Source organism: Muntiacus reevesi, chromosome 1, assembly GCF_963930625.1.
Source record: "Muntiacus reevesi chromosome 1, mMunRee1.1, whole genome shotgun sequence".
In the NCBI taxonomy this organism is placed as follows: domain Eukaryota; kingdom Metazoa; phylum Chordata; class Mammalia; order Artiodactyla; family Cervidae; genus Muntiacus; species Muntiacus reevesi.
In genome coordinates this window covers 146,390,517-146,412,260 of record NC_089249.1, presented here as the reverse complement: position 1 = coordinate 146,412,260, position 21,744 = coordinate 146,390,517, and the positions used below count along the sequence as shown (strand labels likewise).

General features: G+C 44.9%; 1 protein-coding gene across 1 annotated transcript; it reads right to left on the bottom strand.

The window, feature by feature from the left end:
* Nucleotides 1-19,175: 19,175 nt before the first annotated feature.
* On the bottom strand, nt 19,176-21,074 carry JUN (Jun proto-oncogene, AP-1 transcription factor subunit). The gene has a single exon (XM_065912073.1). The coding sequence runs from the start codon at nt 20,947-20,949 to the stop codon at nt 19,942-19,944; it is 1,008 nt and encodes a 335-aa protein (XP_065768145.1). The 5' UTR covers nt 20,950-21,074; the 3' UTR covers nt 19,176-19,941.
* Nucleotides 21,075-21,744: the final 670 nt, after the last annotated feature.

Sequence of the window (21,744 nt, the reverse complement as noted above, 5' to 3'; positions counted from 1 at the left end):
GGTCTTGCTGACCTTTAAACTTTGACATGCTTAAAGTGTGAACAGGAGTTCATAGGGATGAAGGGGAGGGACCAGTGCTATAGGTAGCAGCAACAGCCTGCACCTGAGCTACTTTCCAGAGGCGCTGGAGAGAGATCTGAAAGGAAAGTGAGGCAAACTGAAGCTAGATCCATACGGAGGGGACTGATCATGCTGGAGCCCTAGCCATAGAAATCTGTCTTTCTCCTAATCGGGTGGAGAGTGAGGTGGGAGGGGGGATCGGGTTGGGGAACACATGTAAATCCATGGCTGATTCATGTCAATGTATGACAAAAACCACTACAATATTGTAAAGTAATTAGCCTCCAACTAATAAAAATAAATGAAAAAAAAAAAAAAAAGTCGGGAAAAGCCACTGAAAATTTCAAGCAGAAAAGGGAATGATCAAATTTATATTTTAAAAAGATCCTCCAGTTTTCAAGCCCTCAGTGTTAGACTAGTTGAGTTTATATACGTTCTGGCTGTGACAATGAGAATAAAGGCAGTATTTTATAGATAAGGGGGAGGACTGTTAGAACTTAGTGTTGTAGTTCAGAAGAAAGGCTGTGTTTTGTTGACTAAGGTGGTGGTGATGATGGAGAGATTAGCTGGAGTTAAATCAATAATATGGTGGATAGAACATGGGAAATGAATTTGAGCATCCAGGATATGTCTGAGGTTCCTCTCTGCCCAGCATAATTGGATGGATGGAATATCATTCACTGAAATGAATCAATAGTTGGCCTTGCCTCAGGGCTGCCACAGACAGCTGTGTGAGTTGTACACTGCACAAGGCCTCTGGCTGAGTGGGAAAGGCAGGCAATGGGAGTCAGTCTCTACTCCGAACATTAAGCTGCACATCCCGATTCAGGGCTATGTTGACCCAGTTTGGAGGAGGATTTTCTTAAAATTTGCAAAAAGAAGCCATTCATTTGGCAACACTAAAAAGAACTAGACCTTTTAACTCAGCGTTGCAGGCATTCAGGTAAACCTGGCTGGGGTGCCATAAGTTGGGGGGTGGGGTGGGGCGGTGGTGAGTTAGAGGTGGTAAAGCCAGGAGTAGAGTACCTGGATGGTGGAGGAAGGGGCTGGGGAAGTTGATGAGAAAACGAGTGGCTGCAAGGAGCACCAGGCTCCGTTTGTTTATTCTGCAGTGGCTGTCTCTGGCCTTTCCTGGACTCCTGACCCCCAGGGAGGGATCCTGCCTGTGGCTCACCCTTCCTGTTATTTTGATGCTTTTCTTGGATGCCTTTGATGAAAGTAGATATGAAAGCCCAGGCTAGCAGAAAGCAGAAGCCGTTTAAGAACCATCTAGTTCTACTTTCTCTAGTCCAGAGCTGAGAATGCTAAAGCCCAGGAGGACGGCACGCTTTGTCCCATGGCACCATTCTGGGGCTAGATCCTCACTCTCCTTACTCACCACGTCTTGCCAATCATCCCACTAACAAGAAAGAAACTGAGCTCTTGCAGGCAGCGAGTCACACCTAGAGAGAACAGGTGCTAGGCAGTGTCAACCTAGATTTGAGGCCCCACTTGCCATTTCTCTGCTGTGTGATCTTGGGCAAGTTACTTAATCTCTCTGAGCTTCACTTTCTCTACCCGTAAGATGGAGATAAAAGCACTCACTTTGAAGAGGTTTGTGAGAATTAACATAAAGTCTCTGGGACAGTATCTATGCACAAGCCATGGTCCAGACCCCATTCTACACTTCTGGTATCTTCTCTAGCTCTTGTCTCCTCAACTATCCCTTCTCTGTTCCGGAGAGCTTGACAGGGATTTGCAGAAAATGTATTTCTTTGTAAGGTCTTTGTACAGCACTATATAAATTCAGCATATCAGATAAACACTGTATTGAGAAATGACTCTACGTTTCCCCCTGACCTTGATTTGCGGATTCAGATCCCTAAGATGCAAAGGGCAATTAAACTCTGGCTCCTAAACCAGCCTTCTCCTTCCCCCCTACCCCCATGATAAGTCTGCATGGATTTCATAAAGTTTCATGTGAAAACAACACCTTGAAACCTGAAACGAAAGGAACTGGAAGGCTTCTGCAGGAAGTATAATATAAAAGCTAACTTTGCAGAAGGTAGAGGGTGGGAGCTCAAAAAAAAAAAGAAGCAATCACCAGGAGGGTTTCGTTTTTTCTTTCAAAATGATTCTTGATGGCACATAGTACTTTCATTTGTTCCCTGACTTTGAGAGGCTGACAAATAGTCTTATTTTGAAAATCTATTGTTACTCTTCAGGTTTTGTGCGGAGTGGGAAGGATTGTTTTGAACAATTTCTCATGGACAAGTGGAAGCTGTACTCTTGCTACAAATGATTCATCTGGGAGAAATGATGTATAAACAAGACTGCCTGCTTGGAAAGCAGACGGGAGGGCACAGTATTTTAGAAGGGTTTTTCACTTTCATGCCAGCTAACAATCAAAGCTAGCTCTTAAACTAGCAGGGGTGCTGTGGAATGGAGACTTCAGAAAGTTTTTTTTTTTTTAATCTTACATCTCATAGTTAATATCAAAGAAAGTAGTTCTTAAATCTCTGACTAAGACCATTTATTCTCACATGGTGATCATGTATTAATAGGTTGATTCAGTCCTTTTTAAAAAAACTCTTTCTTTTGTACTAGAACATATAGCTGACTGGGGCTTCCTAGGTGGTGGTAATGGTAAAGAGCACACCAGCCAATGCAGGAGACTGAAGAGGTGCAGATTTGATCCCTGGGTCAGGAAGATCCCCTGGAGGAGGGCATGGCAACCCACTCCAGTATTCTTGCCTGGAGAATCCCATGGACAGATAAGTCTTGGGGGGTGGGGTACAGTCCAAAGGGTCGCAAGGAGTCGGACAGGATGGAAGCAAGTTAGCATATACGCATTGTGAATAGCTAACACTTATTGGACACATACATTTAATGGCCAAGTCATGGGCAAAGATCTTTTGTAAAGTGCTATTATCCCACGTGTTGAATATTATTGTTTTGGCATAGACCGATAGATGCCTATCCAGCGCTCATTCACCCATTCACAAATGTTAAAGGCTGTATTTCCCAGATTTCCTCACAGTTAGAAGTGGACAATGAAATACACATGGAAACTGCTAGGTGAGCTTCTGAGAAAGCTCTTTAAAGCTAGCAGGGTGCCTTCTATCGCCCTGATAGTGTCCTCTGCCTTGGTGGGAATGGGGACTTGATAGCTGGAGAGCATCTTATCGCCATGAAGTGACTTTAGGATGGAAGCCGTGTGCAAACAATAGGGCAGCACCGAGGAACCCATACTTCTGAAGGCTGAGAGCGGCCACACCGTCTCTCTTCTCTTTTTGTGCAACAAACTCTCTGTTATTTGACTGTTCTGTTTTACTCAGTAGGACCTAATCCTGATTGCTTCAATTCTCTTAATAATCATCTCATGAGGCAGACACAGACGGTGCTTTCCAATTTCCTCTGTGCTCCTCCACCTCTCCGTTTACCTTGCATTTGGGTTGGATGTGTCTAATTTTGGCCAACGGGCTCTGAGCAGAAATGACATGTGTCACTTAGGAGCCAGTGTGCCCTCTCCAGCGCTCCCTTCCCTATCACAGCATCATTGGAAGCCACACAATGAAATGGGGTGGTAGGGTCACAAGACAGAAAAAAATGGGATCCCTGAGTCACCAGATGTAGACTAGCTTCCATTAACCTACCTTTTGCGAGACTTTGGGTGAATGAGAGATTTGTTTTGCGAAGTCAGTGAGATTTCAGAGTTTGTTATTATACTGTAGGCTACCCTATCCTGATTAAGGTACCCTATTTTATAAATGAAAAAACTGAATCTTTCAGAATTTAAGTAACTTGCCCTAATCAAAGGGGCTACTTAGTGACCAAGTCTATCTGACTTACAAAAGCCAAATTCTGTGGTCTCCATATCTGCTTTGGTACTGGCCACCATGGTATTTCTCATCCTGCTGGCTTCCTGTCATTTGGTTCCATCCAGGTTGTTCCTCCCATCCCTCTGTATCTCTCTTTGGCCTAGACAAACTACAATCTGCATGTCCAAGTCTTAAGCTATGACATTAAATCATAGAATTACACCTCATATTGTAATTCTGTCTTGGAATTTGAGTCTTGGCTGGTTGAGTTGGCCAATACTGAAAATGGCCGCTTAGCATCTGGCTTCTATTTGGTCTTTGGCTAAAACAAAACAAAAAAACCCTCAAAATTTATTTTCATCACTGAGTTTGTAGTGTTTTCTGTTTTCTTCCTTGAGCACAATAAAGGAAAAAAGTGAGATGTGGCTATATCACTGTAACTGAATCACTCAACTTGGTGGGTTGGAACAACTTGCTCATAAGAAAAACTCATGTATCCAACAGATGTTATGTTGCAGAGGCCCTGATAGGTTCTGGGAATTTAAGGTGCATTTTTTACAACAGCCCTTGCTTTAAAGCTGTACACAATCTAATGATCTGTATAAATAAATAAGAGGCAAAAATAGCGGGATAAGCCCACAGGGAATCGAGACCGTGATAACACAAATGGGAAAGTTGTCTTGTCTACCTGGAATGGTCTGGGTTCCCACGTGAACGGGTTAGTGCCACGGCTGGAAGAATTTTTCAGAGATTGCTGAATAGTGAATGTTGTGTTAAGTGGTTTCCATAAATCAACTCTCCACACCCCCTTCCCCAACTATGCTTTACAATTATTACATCTATTCCAAGGATGAGTAAACTGTTGTTCAGTAAAGGAAAGAGCCTTGCCTAAGGTCACACAAGTAGGATTTTTAACTCATTTTTGTCCAACTCCAGAACTTTTCCCCCCAGTATACCAATCTGGTCTCTCTAATAAGACAGATGGGTTTATTTCTACAACCTCTCCTGTCTAATCCAATGAATTCTCTGAGCCAAGCCCTCCGCAGCTCCATGTCGGCTTGGGCTTCTTAGAAATTCGGTGCTCATCCTCAAGGGCTCGCTACCTGCTGAGCCTTCTTGTTGATTTTGAAATAAGAGCTCCCCTGTAAACAATATCTGCTGCTTACCTCCTGGACTCCGGCTGGTGGGGTAAGAACATTTTCAGTGCACGTGCTTCCCTATTCTGTAAAACTGTGTTTATGCTTGGTCCCCCCGAAGGAAAACGATGCCCTTACTTTTGTCTCAGCCAAATTTGCTGCCTGGACTTTTTCTAATCTAAACACCCTGAGAAGCAGAGCGCTGCGCGTGCCCTTTGGCGCCATCTACTGGCACTGTTGGAAGTCTGACCTCGTCTCCCAGAGAGGAGTCTTGATATATTCAGTAACTAATTTAATGAATCTTGCTACTGCATTAGCAGATTCTTTTTTCCTACACGGACTAGACGGTGACCAATTAGTAAAGAGAGCAGATATAAAATACATTGTTGTTACTCAGTTGCTTAGTTCAGTTCAGTTCAGTTCAGTCGCTCAGTCGTGTCTGACTCTCTGCAACCCCATGAATCGCAGCATGCCAGGCCTCCATCACCAACTCCCGGAGTCTACCCAAACTCATGTCCATCGAGTCGGTGATGCCATCCAGCCAACTCATCCTCTGTCTTCCCCTTCTCCTCCTGTCCCCAATCCTTCCCAGCATCAAGGTCTTTTCCAATGAGTCAACTCTTCGTTTCAGGTGGCCAAAGTATTGGAGTTTCACCTTCAACATCAGTCCTTTCAATGAACACCCAGGACTGATCTCCTTTAGGATGGACTGGTTGGATCTCCTTGCAGTTCAAGGGACTCTTCAAGAGTCTTCTCCAACACCACAGTTCAAAAGCATGAATTCTTCGGCGCTCAGCTTTCTTCACAGTCCAACTGTCACATCCTTACATGACCACTGGAAAAACCATAGCCTTGACCAGATGGACCTTTGTTGGCAAAGTAATGTCTCTGCTTTGAAATATGCTGTCCACGTTGGTCATAACTTTTCTTCCAAGGAGTAAGCATCTTTTAATTTCATGGCTGCAATCACCATCTGCAGTGATTTTAGAGCCCCCCAAAATAAAGTCTGACACTATTTCCGCAGTTTCCCCATTTATTTCCCGTGAAGTGATGGGACTAGATGCCATGATGTTTGTTTTCTGAATGTGGAGCTTTAAGTCAACTTTTTCACTCTCCTCTTTCACTTTCATCAAGAGGCTTTTTAGTTCCTCTTCACTTTCTGCCATAAGAGTGGTGTCATCTGCATATCTGAGGTTATTGATACTTCTCCCGGCAATCTTGATTCCAGCTTGTGCTTCTTCCAGCCCAGCGTTTCTCATGATGTCCTCTGCATATAAGTTAAATAAGCAGGGTGACAATATACAGCCTTGACATACTCCTTTTCCTATTTGGAACCAGTCTGTTGTTCCATGTCCAGTTCTAACTGTTGCTTCCTGACCTGCATACAGGTTTCCCATGAGGCAGGTCAGGTGGTCTGGTATTTCCATCTCTTTCAGAGTTTTCCACAGTTTATTGTGATCCACATAGTCAAAAGCTTTGGCATAGTCAATAAAGCAGAAATAGATGTTTTTCTGGAACTCTCTTGCTTTTTCCATGATCCAGGAGATGTTGACAATTTGATCTCTGGTTCCTCTTCCTTTTCTAAAACCAGCTTGAACATTTGGAGAATTTTGAGCATTACTTTACTAGCATGTGAGATGAGTGCAATTGTGTGGTAGTTTGAGCATTATTTGGCATTGCCTTTCTTTGGGATTGGAATGAAAACTGACCTTTTCCAGTCCTGTGGCCATTGCTGAGTTTTCCAAATTTGCTGGCGTATTGAATGCAACACTTTCACAGCATCATCTTTCAGGATTTGAAATAGCTCAACTGGAATTCCATCACCTCCACTAGCTTTGTAGTGATGCTTCCTAAGGCCCACTTGACTTCGCATTCCAGGATGTCTAGCTCTAGGTGAGTGATCACACCATTGTGATTATCTGGGTCGTGAAGATCTTATTTTGTACAGTTCTTCTGTGTATTCTTGCCACCTCTTCTTAATATCTTCTGCTTCTGTTAGGTCCATACCATTTCTGTCCTTTATTGAGCCCATTTTTGCATGAATTTTTCCCTTGGTATCTCTAATTTTCTTGAAGAGATTTCTAGTCTTTCCCATTCTGTTGTTTTCCTCTATTTCTTTGCATTGATCACTGAGGAAGGCTTTTTTATCTCTCCTTGCTATTTTTGAAATTTTGCATTCAGATGGGAATATCTTTCCTTTTCTCCTTTGCTTTTCACTTCTCTTCTTTTCACAGCTATTTGTAAGGCCTCCTCAGACAGCCCATTTTGCTTTTTTGCATTTCTTTTCCATGGCGATGATCTTATTCCTTGTCTCCTGTACAACGTCACGAACCTCCGTCCATAGTTCATCAGGCACTCTGTCTATCAGATCTAGTCCCTTAAATCTATTTCTCACTTCCACTGTATAATCATAGGGGGTTTGATTTAGGTCATACCTGAATGGTCTAGTGGTTTTCCCTACTTTCTTCAATTTAAGTCTGAATTTGCTCAGTCGTGTCCAACTCTTTGCAACTCCATGGAGGCAGCAAGCCAGGCTTCCCTGTCCTTCACTGTCTCCTGGAGTTTGCTCAGACTCACATCCCTTGAGTTGGTGATGCCATCCTCTGTCGCCCCCTTCTCCTGCCCTCAATCTTTCCCAGCATCATGGTCTTTTCTAATAAGTTGGCTGTTCACATTAGGTGACCAAACTATTGGAGTTTCAGCTTCAGTATCAGTCTTGCCAATGAATATTCAGGGTTGATTTCCTTTAGGATTGACTTGCAGTCCAAGGAACTCTAGAGAGTCTTCTGCGGCACCACAGTTTGAAAGTATCAATTCTTCAGCACTCAGCCTTCTTTAGGGTCCAACTGTCACATCCATGACCTAGTACTGGACCTAGTAGTCTAGTCAAACCATAGCTTTGACTAGACGAACCTTTGTTGCAAAGTGATCTCTCTGCTTTTTAATATGCTGTCTAGTTTCTTCATACCTTTTCTTCCAAGGAGCGAACATCTTTTAATTTCATGGCTGCAGTCACTGTCTGTAGTGATGTCAAACACATTACCTTACTTTAAAGAGACTAGAGTCTCCTCTCTCTCTCACTTTTCCCACCCCACCAGTTGTGACATTCTTTCATCTTCAATCCTTTCTCCCTTTAAAAATATTTGTTTTCTTACTATATAGAGATCAGGGCATGGGGCACACAGCCACACACCTGAGCAAACAGAGGAGCTAACTGATTTGCCAGCATAATGAAAAACATTGTTTTTCAGCTCATTGCTGTGATTCCACAATGGGCACCAAATCCCATTTAAGATCCACCCGGGAAGTCTTCAAAGGGTCACTGTTCCAGGTCTGTACCTGGCAAACGTGCCGACTCTCAGAGTCTTTGCAAAGGAATAACCCTTGTTTGGAGACCCAGGCCTGTGAGATCAAAACCAGACCTGGCCTCCAGACCTTCAGACAAGTCACAACAGTGAACTCAGCTCATCCATTTTCAAAATGCGGCCTGTTCTCTTTACAGAATGGAGCAGAGCCTCTCAGATTGGCGCTGGCTGCTACATTTGATATATTAGGGAGAATCCTGACTCCTTCCAGGTTTCTGCCGGTCTGTTTTAAATCCAAATAGCTTGGCTGAGTGTGGTTTTTAGTTATTTTTTCATTTGAAATGGAATTCAAAACAGCAGGGGCATAAAGCCCAGATACGAATGGGAAAGAAAATAAAAGGGTCCCTGGAGTTTCCCCTTCACCTTCCACATTAAGGAAAGGGAATATCATTGTAAACCGACTTTCTGTCAAAGTACCATGCAGGGAGGGTGATATTGCTGAGCTGTTGGAATTTTACAATATTTCTAATGCTTTTGGTTTTCTTTAGAGGCGGTTTGATGGAGGGATCAGGGGCTCAACTTTGGAGCCAAATCCTGCTCCTGCCTCTTACAGTCCTGGGGCCTTGGCCATTTTCTGTAACCACTCAGTTTCCTCACCTGGGAACAAGCTTGCGATAGTTACCTGATAGGGCTATTGTGAGGTTGAAACAAGGTAATACAGAAGGCATTTACCACGGGCCTGGGCACAGCACAAGAGCTTCATAAACAGCTAATGTTATGATCAGTCTCTCTTAGCCAGAAATTGGAGCTTCTTCCCTGAGAATGAAGAGTGTGACTTTCAGACAAAGACTGGGCAGAGGTTTGTTCTAAATTCTAAATAGCTACATCACTTGCTTTCTAAGGATAAAACAATGACAGTTCACTAAGCTCCTGACGTATCTTTATAATATCAACAGAGAGAAGTCATGAATATTAGTTGACTTGATTGAAATAAAGACATATTCACCAACACCCAAGAAAAGTATAAAAAACCCTTCCTGGGAAAATCATATAATTAATTTATGTTCATGTTTACTAAATGATTAGCCTCTGTTTTGTAAACCACAGAAATCACAATTCTCAGATCATTACATCAGAGGAATGACAATCTTTCTGTATGCTTGTAGTCTGTATTTTGATCAAGGATCACAGAATGGATTGTAAAAGGCTTTATTTGGACTATGTGAAGTTAGTATATGTTAATTAATAACACTGAATGGTATTAAAAAAAAGAAAAAACCTGGGTCCTCTTTTCTCAGTGTCATCTAGCCTTTCAGGTTAAGACTTGGAGTTTGGGTGACTTATTTGGACATGCCATGTTCACTGCACCCGTTCTGGGTCAACGTACCCCACGACCACCTCATCCACTCATCCCCTCCCCCTGAGCGAACGGTATATTCTAAACAAATTGGTCTTCTTGTTACTCCTTTTTTAAAATTAAAAAATAAAGTTATTTATTTTTGGCTGTGGGAGTCTCCGTTGCTGCCCGGGTTTTGCTCTTGTTGCTGAGCACAGACTCTAGGGCACGTGGGCTTCAGTAGTTGCGGTTCCCAGGCTCCAGAGCACAGGCTCAGTAGTTGTGGCTCACAGGCCTAGTTGCTCCAAGGCATGTGGGATCTTCCCAGGTCAGGGATCAAACCTGTGTCCCCTGTGTTGGCAGCGGGATTCTTCACCACTGAGCCTCCAGGGGAGCTCCTTCTTGTTACTTCTGACATATGCTCTAGCCTAAGACAGCAGTGCTCTCTCCACTCTCCCCTTGTGCCTGACTGATTCCTTCAGGTCTCAGTTTAAATAAAAGTCACTTCCTCCAGGAGGCCTCCCTGATATCCTGGGCTGAGGCCAGTCCCTCCTCATCCCTCAGTGAAAGCTTGGGTTGTGGCTTCCCCGTCTCTGCAGACACTGCTGTACACATTTTCTGCAGCACTCTGTAAAGGTCTGGGCTGGATAAAGTAATTGTGAAAATATCTTTAATAATTTGTTTGGTGTCTCTCTCTTATTTAACCTGGCAATACATGGGCAGGAACTCCCTCCATTTTGTCTGTGAATAGTTGATACTTACCTTAGTCCCCAATATCCCATCTCCCTGGAGCACTGTCTCCCCATTTTCCTGTCAAACGCCTACTCATCTCTTTTAAGATACAATTCTAAATCAGCTCCTCAGTGAAGCCATTGCTGAATTCCCTTCTGTTGGGTTCTTATTCCTGAAGTACCCTATATTTACCTCTGTCATGACAATTATGTACTGAAACCACCTGACTTTGATATCAGGATCCAGGTTTTACATAACTTCTCACCTGCAGTGCTTAGCAGGCCTGGACAGAGGAAATGAATGAATTCAACAAACACGGGGTGAATGAATAGAGCCATGTGACCTTCTCAGAGAGTGACAATCATTAAGTCTCATGATGCTATCCTCAGGTGGAAAGATTTTAAGACTATTTATGTCAAGAATTGGTTACTATATTACCTCCCAGAAAGGTCTTAAGCCACACAGTAGATACTCATCAACTTCTCAGCATTTCCTGCTTGCAACACTGGATTTATCATTCACTTATGTTTATAGTCAGTTCTAAGGATTTTCAAAGATCCTTCTCACATTCTGGTTCTTGGGAGTAAAGATCTTTGATTTGTTGTAGGGAGGAAGAAGTATATTTCATTTTATATTGGATTCTCCTTTTTCAGGGTTCGGTCATGATGATAATTGATCTCAGATTTTTTTCTACTTCTACTACCTTAACAATTGAATTGTGCAAATCCTGGTGTAGAAACTGATACTGATACAGTTCAATGGGCAGGGTAAGTAGAGAAAAACACAGACCAGAAGTAGACATACTTGGAGGGCTTCTTGATGTTTCAAAATCTTGCTTGGAGGATATTCCATTCTCTCCTTTAATTGGCCTATGTCAAGCTTTTACAGTGAATACCATAACCGCAACTAAGATTAATAATTTTTTTACAGAATATTTTTATGTGTTTATATCATTGAATACATCCCTCCTGAGCATTTTCCATCCAAGGAAGCATGTTCTTGATTTATATCTTGGCTCACCAATTCATTAAAAAAGGTAAAACTGTGGATCGTGAATGCCAACCTGATTTTGGAAGTGAAGTAGATGCCCGTTCATCCTGGTATGGGTTTGATAATAGTAACAACAGATAATAATAATCTGTTTGACCTCCAGCACCTACTCCTTTGTAGGTTCTGATTGTCCTTTGATGATCTTCTCCCTTATTCTCTTCTCTGGCCATGTGGTTTGATGGAACTCCCTTCAATACTTTGGTTTTTGAGGAGGGCAATTGACCTACATCTCGGGCAACCCAGTATTATTAACAGTATGTCCTGTGTCTGATTGGTTCAGGGATGGAAATGAGGCCCAGTCAGATCAATGAAACACCATCCTGGGAGAACATGAGGAACTGCTACCTCCATCCCCCTTATTCCTATGGGCAGAGAGTGGGAGCGGCTCGACACTATCATGTGGAGGCTGAGGATGAAGCTAACTCTTCTCCCAGCAAGCTGAGAGAGAAGAGATGGCTGAGATGATCCCACACAGCCCTTCTGGCTGCTTTGCTGTGAAGTCATGGCCTTGCCCTGTGTGCCACCAATCGCTTCTTCCTTTTCTGGTCCAGAGCCATCCTCAGAGGCTTTTTTGACAGCTCTCAGGGCAACCCAGGCTGAGAGGCACCCTGCTTGGATAAGGCATTTCACCGCTCGGGCATTCATGTGCAGCTGGCTGTTTGAAATCCTGCCTCTTCTGACTTCACTTCCTGAATGTGCTGACAGGCCTCCGAGCCAAGCCAAACAGGTTCCCAACGCCGTGCCTGCCGAGTATTCCCCTGTGAGTGCAGCTGGGGAAACAAAACTTTTCTCCAGCCCGCGGAGAGGACCTGCCAGCCCTTATATGAACAAGAAGCAGGTCCTGGGAGACCTCGTTGAATCTTAATGGAAAATGTTTTCGTTTCAGTCATGGTGGTGTGTGGGGGGGATGTGTGTGTGTGTGTGCATGCATCTGCACTGGCTTGGGCAGGGAGGTGGGATTCCTGATTATTTCTTCTTAAGTTAACAAATCTACAGTGGAAAAATGACTAATTATTTCTTGCCTGTTATATACGGGGCATCTGAACCTTCCAGCGTATATCTGAACCTTTCGGCAACCTTCTGAGGTAGCCATGGCTGACCTCATTTTTACAAAAGAAGGACTTAGCAACATTAAAGAAACTGGTCTGCGCCTCCCAGCTTTGAGCTTCCAGGCTGAACCCCTGGGTACCTGACTCCAAAATCCGTGTGTCGCCACTAAGTCCTAAAACTCCACTTGTCTCTTTTAACTTGTAACGTCTCGATTCTTCATGTGGTCAGAAAGGTAGCAAGGAGCTATGGAAAGGGCAGAATCTCTGGTGTGTTCCCAGTTCTGCAGTCTTGCAAGTTAGTTTTCTTCTCTGAATCTCAGTTTCCTCATTCGCAGTATGCAGTGATAGCAATGCCTATGGCAGGGAGGCTGTGAGGTTCCACTGAGATATAAATTCATGTGGCAGTACTACTCAAGGGCAAGATCATAGGTGAGCAATGCAAGCTCTCTGGAATTAAGAAGAACCTGGATTCATTTTGAGCTTCCCCAAGTTACTTATTTTTTGAACCTGAACAAGACAGAAACCTCCATTTTCCCATGTATTACAATAAAACCCTAACATTTACCTTGTAAGTCCTAGTACAGTGTCTGCTACATAGTAGAAATTTAGTAACTGGTATGCATATTGAATATTTTACAGGTTTTTTTTTTTTTTTTATTATATGTGTGGCAGACACTTGTTTCCTACTGGAACGGTTAGGAAAGCCTAGGTAATGCTACAGTAACAAGATGTCCTCAAATCTCTGTGTCTTAATACAACAAAGGTTTAATCCTTGTGCCTGTTAAATGTCTACTGGAGATGCTGGGGGTGGGGAGGGACTCTAATCTGCATCAACGTCATTTAAGAACCAGGTTAATAGATGTTCCATCTCTGTGCTTCCACAGTTGCCGAGACTCACACTTCCTCTTAAGGAAGTCAAGGATGTCACCACTGCTGGTATTTCATTGGCTGATAAAGTCACAAGGCCTCTTACTCAACATCCAAAAGGTAGAAGATAGGGAAGTACTACCCTACCTCGTACCCAAGAGGAAAACCGGAACTATCTGGTAGAGAGCACTGATGACTATCTACCATTCCTATAACTATCCTCCAACTCAGTTATTTTTTGCTATCAGAGCCTTGATTTTTACTTATTTGTTAAAACATTATTATTTATTTGGCTGCATCAGGTCTTAGCTTTGGCACGTGGATCTTTCCTTGTGGAATGCGGGCTTAGCAGTTGCAGCACATGGAGCTTGTCCCAAGGCATGCGGGATCTTACTTCCCGACCAGGGATCAAGCCCCCGTCCCTTGCACTAGAAAGCGGATTCTTAATCACTGGACTACCAGGGAAGTCCCTGTTGATGCTGTCTTGAGTCCACACAAGGAGCACCTCTCACACCCTGAGGATGGTGAAAGGAAAAGATGAAAGCCCATGATGATGTTGCTGAGCAGCTATATTTGCCTAGGACCTTGTTTAAATTGTGCCTTCTGTTACTGGCCTGTGTAAGCATCCTAACTGGTAGCGTGATTGATTATACAATGGTCCAGGTGCCTGCTTATCTTTTTTCAAGATTTGCCATAAGGTCAGGATGTTCCTCCCTCCAAGCATGAATACAGGATGAATCAAACACACCCTGGAAGAGATCTGCTATCAGCAGAAGCTGACGGACAGAAAGTTCCAAGGAGGCCTGGGAAACACCCAGGTTCTGTCCAAGTAGCTAGAGAATATTTATAGCCCAAGAAGGCAGTAACTCAATGATCTGGTAACCCAGTTTTTTGAAGGAATGATGAAGCAACCATCAGGCAATGTCTTTCAGTGGATGTACATGAAGGAAGTTTGTATAGCAAGAAACTGTCAGGGCTTCTCAGCACTAGTATTCTGGTCCCCCCAGAGTGGAGGGGTTTGCATCAGGGCAAGGAGAGTTCATTAGATGTTACAAGCATGGATGAAATATCCCAGGAGACTATCTGATTACCTTTGCTCAGATGCTGTGCACATCAAAGAACCTTCTGATGACTAATTCAGTTCCTCAGGGTCCTTACTGTGGAATCAAGGTGTCCCGGGATCACCAGGACATCTGGTTTGTGGAACAATAGAGGAGAATAATATGGTTCTTGATGGCTGGGGACCTAATCATGGCCCCACCAGTCACTGGATGAGGAGCCTCAACAAAAACTCTTAAAACTCACTGGGAGCCCCAGCTTCTGTTCCTGTGAAACACAGTTACTAACAATGATACATGCAGGGTAGTGGTGAAAATAAAGTGAAACTGAAGGGATGAAAGCACATTGGAGAGGACAAAAGTATAAACTGGTCAATACCAATCTCAGTGCTCACTCCTCTCCTCTGCTCACCAGAACCCCAGAAGATCGGCCTTCTCATCACACGTAGGGTACCCTAGCGTTTTCCCCAGGGTTCCCCTCAAGCTGACCCTTCTTCTGGAATTCCTTACCCTCTGTTTTCTACTCTTGACATGTTGAACTCTTAAATCATCTCAGTTCAGTTCAGTCACTCAGTTGTGTCCGACTCTCTGCAACCCCACGGACTGCAGCACGCCAGGACTCCCTGTCCATCACCAACTCCCGGAGCTTACTCAAACTCATGTCCATTGAGTTGGTGATGCCATCCAACCATCTCATCCTCTGTTGTCCCCTTCTCCTCCCACCTTCAATCTTTCCCAGCATCAGGGTCTTTTCAAATGAGTCAGCTCTTTGCATCAGGTGGCCAAAGTATTGGAGTTTCAGCTTCAACATCAGTCCTTCCAATGAATATTCAGGACTGATTTCCTTTAGGATGGACTGGTTAGATCTCCTTGCAGTCCAAGGGACTCTCAAGACTCTTCTCTAACCCCAAAGTTCAAAAGTATCAATTCTTCTGTGTTCAGCTTTCTTTAATCAGTCTCAATTTGAGTATTTCTACATAAAGACCAGGATAACAATCAAACTCTTGGCGTGGAACAGATAGTACTTCACAAATGAAACCTTAAACTTTTCTGCTTCTCCTTCATTTTTCTTCTCACATTTTTATTTTCAGCCTCTCCAAGCAGCTTACAAGTCCCCTATCACATGTTTTCTGATGCCTTGTGCCTTTGCATACAGGTTCCTCCTCCATCTTTTTCTGCCTGCTGAGTTCCACCAAGATGTCACTTCACCTGTGAAGTCTTTCCCTGATAAAGATGCCTCCTCCTGCATCTGGCACCTCTTTCCGCTTCATCTCTGTATTCCTCCCCACCAGACTGGAGTTCCTAGAGAACAGGGTTTGTGTTGTAGGGCCAGGGAATTGCCCTTTTTGTGATGTCAAAAGTCCAAAACCAAATAACTGTAGCCAAATTTCAGAGTTAGGAAGGGATTGCTTCACCTTCTGTGGCTATCGCAGCTTCCAGTCCTCTTCCCTTCTTCTGTAACATTCTACTTGATACATACAGAAGTAGGTGGTGGGAGCAAGGGGTGAGCAAGACTGAAAGATATTTTTTTCTTGATTCAATCGATGTACATCTTCCCTAATAATAAAATTACATGGGAATTAGATATATTAGCATGTCTCCATCAAGTAAACCTTGAATACTAACTTCTGGACCCCTGAAATACATTAGCTTTGCAAACAGAAATTTCTTTCAGTCATTACCAACAGAAGAGTTGGTTTTAATAAAGCTACGTCTAGAATTATTTTTTGTGCCTGCCTAATGATCACATTTTATCCTTCCCCATCTCCACCTCCAAGGCTAATTCTTCAAATAGGCCCATTTGATATAAGAAAATTCCCACTTGCAGTAGCAGAGGAGGGAAGGGACACTCTGTGTGGCTGGGGAAGAATGAATGTTGTTTAGTTGCTTAGTTGTGTCTGACTCTTTGTGACCCCATGGACTGTAGCCTGCCAGGTTTCTCTGTCCAGATTTCCCAGGCAAGATTACCGGAGTGGGTTGCCATTTCCTTTTCCAGAGGATCTTTCCAACCCAGGGAACAAACTTGCATCTCCTGCACTGGCAGGTAGATTCTTTACCACTGAATTACTAGGGAAGCCAGGAAGAATGAAGGTGCTAACAGTTTAATTCTCTTAAGAGCACTCATTGAGAACTAGGCTTTAGTACCTGGAGATTGTTCAGACTTGACTTTTCTGAGGGTCTTCAATCCATTTGGAGTTGTACACTTGGAAACGGATGAAGTATATTGCACTAGAAGCAATTAACCTAGAATTATTTTGGAGCATTTAAGTTCAATTGTCTATCCTGTTAACACACATTTATTTTATAAACATCTATGCAACCAGGAACTGTACTAGGAGTCTGGGGTCCACAGAGGAATAGAGTAGGCTCTGACCATAACACATAGAGGTTCACAATGATACTCCTTTGATAAGTGCTATCAGAAGTTTTGATAAAATGTTAGGGATGCTCAATGGAGAATATTCATTCCACCTGAAGAGGGAGTTAGCAGGAAAGGCATCACAGAGAGGTGCCACTTTTGCTAAGCCTTGAAAGATGGGTAGGATTCAGCAGTTGAGCCAGAAGGGAAAGTATTCCAGGCAGAGAAATGTGTACAAGAAGCATGAAGAGGTGAAATGCACGAAATTCAAATTCACACACAGATACGTTTTTCATAGTGAATGTATAAACATTCAGCTTATAAATTAACCTTTTTTGAGTCATGGAAATTTTTGAGAACTAAACAGAGCTAATGATCTCTCCCCCTAGGGGAGTATGTGTGTGTGTGTGTACACATGTACACAACCATACACAAACACAATTTGTAGGCATTTTCACTGAGTTCATGAGCCCTCTCCCCCAGTGGACACAAAGAGTTAAGAATTTCTGAAATATACATAGGGAAAACAAAGTAAAAGAGGATTCATGGTTTCATGTACCACTGGTTTCATCTTCTCCAACTGTTAGTGTTACCCAAACAATAACTCATTGAGTGTCAAAATAACATTGACTTTTTTTTTAACATTGACTTTTGAGTATCTGCAAGTATCTGATTTTCTGTCTCCAAAGTTTACAGGAGATCATTGGTGCATTTCCTCTACCACAATTATTTTTTTCTGTCTCTTTTGTTAGAGTTTCAGGGACATACATTCAAAGCCATAATTGAAACAAACAAGGGTAGCGATAGGTGTGAGTTTCAGGCTTTGTTTTTTTTTAATGTCAGAGTCTAAAGCAAACTGGGGAGTGGTGTGGCTTTTCTGTGCTGCTCTGTTGTCTGGGCTTAGTCTACCTTTGCAGGTAATTAATTCCCCAGCCTGCTTATTTTTTCTAGTTGGCTCTTGTTTAGCTTCCACAGAGCCCCACCCCAGAGTGCTTTATTGTCCCTCTGCTCACTATTCCTACATATGGTCAAAATAAACTCACCTTCCGGGTTGCTGACATCAGCAAATTCACTGTTTGGCAAACTCGTCTCTGCTCCCAGTAATCCTTTGTTAAAGGAGTATTATTACAATGGAGTATCTGATAGGTAACAACTCAGTCCAATCCCTTCCACTCCTAGATATCCTCCCAAGGAAAAACTCTTTGTGTCTTTGGATTTACAGCCATAGGCAGGATATTAGCACTCTCAGACCTGTTGGGTACTAGAGCACTGCTAATGAGCAAACGACCTGCCTCAATTAGTGGTTTGTGAAATATTCCTGGATATCAAATTGCTTTTGCTGCTTGAAAATCACACTGGCTCTTGGGATTAAAAGCAACCAAGCAAAAATTGTTCCCTTGTTGAATTCTGCCTTATTGATCTCCTAAGTTTTATCTGCAGACGGAATTTAAGCTTGCCATTTCCCCAGAGTGAAGGTTTATTAATACATAAGCCATCACTGCATTTATGTTCATGTTTTTTCTCTTGTGAATCTTTTTATAGTATATAGATTACCACCTTTTGAGAGTCTATAATAATTTAAGAAAAGTTATTTTAGAGACAAATGAAGAAACTTTAGAAGAATTTGAAATTGTAAATTGCTATACTGGTAATTTGTCTAGGCACAGGTGTTTATTTCAGGGAGGGAGGGAGTGGAAAGAAGTAGGGGGAGAGAGAAAGAGAATGAATGAAGCAGGGAGAAGTTTCATCCAGACTGCAACTTCTGTGTTGACTTTTCCTAAATTCTTTGCTTCTTAATTACCAAATAACTTCAGATGGCAATAATGTTAACCCCAACAACTGAAAAGCTTCAGAATAGAGCTTGGGAAGAAAAAAAGTAGAAAAGGGAAAGGAAATCAAGATCTGTTATTGGTATTTGAACACGTTTATTGTGACAAGAATGCTGTTATAAATATTCATAAGCAAAGACCATCTCTTTTATCTAGGAATTGTTAAAGATTCCAAATTGGAAGGATACAGCTTTTGTAAAAATCTGCCACTGTTCCTGCTTTGAGAATAAGCATCTATTGTTTAAATTTCTACTAACATTATAAATGGTCACAGCACATGCCACTTGATATAATCCAAACTAAAATGTCAGATTTCCCAGTGGGCTGTCCCTCTCCACCACAGCCTCCCTTCTCTCATCTTCCTGAAATGCCACACTATCCTTTGTAAGCAACTCTATGTAGATTGTTGGGGAGGGAAAAGTATAACTTGATGAGAGCATCAGCTGCAGTTCTTTCTCAAGTCCAGCAGACAACAGTTTTCAGGGCCTGCTAGTAAGAAGCACCCACAGTGATTTTAATTGACACTCAACTCTTTCAACTCCACCTAGACAAGTAATCTATATAGATAATGCAGAAAAGAGGTTGGGGGAGGGGTAACTTTTTCAATATTTTATTGTATTTTCTTAAATATCCTTTCTGGAATTTTCAGAAACAAAACATAAAAAAATTATATACTTTATTACAAATGGTAAACTCAGAGTGCTCCAAATCTCTTATTTACAAACAAGGCTGGGCAGGACACCCAAACAAACAAACATGAAATAACTTACAAAGGCATGAAGCTGTTTATTGACAGTAATCAGCTTTCATCAAATTAAAAAATATATATATGTACATACACAGTTATGGAAGGCAGGCCAGAAAGAGCTCATCTGCAGGCTGGGCCTCGCTCTCACAAACCTCCCTCCCGCCTCCCCTCCCCCACCCCCTTTGTGTTCTTAAGGAGTACTACAGAAGCGATCTACAGTCTCTATTGCAGTTTGCAACCCCCTCCCCCACCCCACCCCTTTAATACTGAATGAGATCGAATGTTAGGTCCATGCAGTTCTTGGTCAATGTTAAAGAAAAGTCTAACGTTCTGTTTGCGCGGGGACAGCCCCTCCGCAAAGCGGGGCAGCCCGCGAGCGGCCGCTCCCTGGCTCCTTGCCAAGGGAGGGCGCGCCAAGTCCTTCCCACTCGTGCACACTGGGGGCGCCGTCAGGACGCAACCCAGTCCAACTTGGATACCCTTGGCTTTAGTCCTCGGACACTTTTTTTTTTTTCTCTGTTTCTCTCTTGCAACTTGTCAAGTTCTCAAATCTGTCTCTCTGTGTTATTTATATTTTTTCTCCGTTGCCCCTCAGCCCCCGACAGTCTCGCCTCAAAACGTTTGCAACTGCTGCGTTAGCATGAGTTGGCACCCGCTGTTAACGTGGTTCATGACTTTCTGTTTAAGCTGGGCCACCTGTTCCCTGAGCATATTGGCCGTGGACGCCAGCTCCGAGTTCTGCGCTTTCAAGGTTTTCACTTTTTCCTCCAGCCGCGCGATCCTCTCCAGCTTCCTTTTCCGGCACTTGGAGGCAGCGATGCGGTTCCTCATGCGCTTCCTCTCCGCCTTGATCCGCTCCTGGGACTCCATGTCGATGGGGGACAGGGGCGGCGTTTCCCCGGGCATCTCGGGCACCGTCTGCGGCTCCTCCTTCAGGGCCTGCAGCCGCGGGTGCTGCACCGGGATCTGCTGGGGCAGGTGGTGTGGCGGCTGCGGCGGTTGCTGCTGCTGCTGCTGGGGCTGCGCGGGAAAGGCCAGGCCGGCCGCGCCGTAGGAGGGCGCCCCGCCGCCGCTGCTCAGCGCGCCGGGGTTGAAGTTGCTGAGGTTGGCGTAGACCGGCGGCTCGCTGTGCAGGCTGGCGCTGAAGCCGCCGCTGCCGCTGCCACCCGCCACCGAGGCCACCGCCGGGGCCACGAGGCCCGCCCCGCTGACCGGCTGCGCCGCCGACGTGACGCTGGGCAGCGTGTTCTGGCTGTGCAGTTCGGCCAGGGCGCGCACGAAGCCCTCGGCGAATCCCTCCTGCTCGTCCGTCACGTTCTTGGGGCACAGGAACTGGGTGGGGGTCGGCGTGGTGGTGATATGCCCGTTGCTGGACTGTATGATCAGGCGCTCCAGCTCGGGCGAGGCCAGCTTGAGAAGCCCCACGTCGGGCGAGGTGAGGAGGTCGGAGTTCTTGGCCCGGAGGTGCGGCTTCAGGCTGCCCACCGGGTCGGCCAGATTCAGGGTCATGCTCTGCTTCAGAATCTTGGGGTTACTGTAGCCGTAGGCGCCGCTCTCAGACTGGAGGAACGAGGCGTTGAGGGCATCGTCGTAGAAGGTCGTTTCCATCTTTGCAGTCATAGAACAGTCCGTCACTTCGCGTGGGCTTAGTTCAGGCTGCGCGCAGAAGTTTCGGGGCCGCAACAGCGCGCTGGCAAGCGGGGGACACCCGCGCCTCTTCGGGCGGTAAGCAAGGAAAGTTTCTGGAAGAGCGCGCGCCCCCGCCGGCTGGCAGCCCCCCCGGCGCCCTCCTCACCAGCTCGGTCCGGGGGATCGCAGGGTTAAGACGCCACCCGCGCTCTTAATTGTCCGCTCGCGCGCGCCGCCCGGCTTTGAAAAGTCGCGGTCACTCACGGAGCTCTCTCGAGCGCAGCGGTTCCTCAGAGCCCGCGGACGAACTCGCTTTCCGGTGGTAGCAGGGAGCGCGGATCCCGCGGTGGCCGGCCGGCGGCGGGTGTCCACCGCTCCGACTCGGAAGACTGTCCCCTCCTCCGCTGCGAGGGGGAGGGGGCGCCCGGCAGCCGCGGCTAGCGCTCGCCCAAGTTCAGCAACCGGTGTGAGCGAAGCGGAGCGCACGTTCTCCTCTCTCCGCCGCCTCCTTTTCTTCACCGCCGCCGCGGCAGCTTCGGGCGGAGGCAAGGTTTGCAAAAGTTCGTTCCGGGACCCGGCGGCCACTTGTCCCCTGTCTTCCTGGCCGGGAAAGTTCTTGCCGCTGCAGCCGCTCTCCGGACTTCCCCGGGCGGACAGTGGCCGCTCTCCGCGCTGTCAGCAGCGCCCGCGCAGCGGGGCTCTCCGCCTGGGGGCGGCTGGAGTAGGGGCTCTCCCGGCGCTCCTCAAACACCAGGCCGGGAGCCACAAGCGCTAGCTCCGGGCAGT

Bases quoted from the DNA above. Each gene is read 5' to 3' on its own strand.
- JUN (XM_065912073.1), bottom strand. From the start codon at position 20,949: ATGACTGCAAAGATGGAAACGACCTTCTACGACGATGCCCTCAACGCC.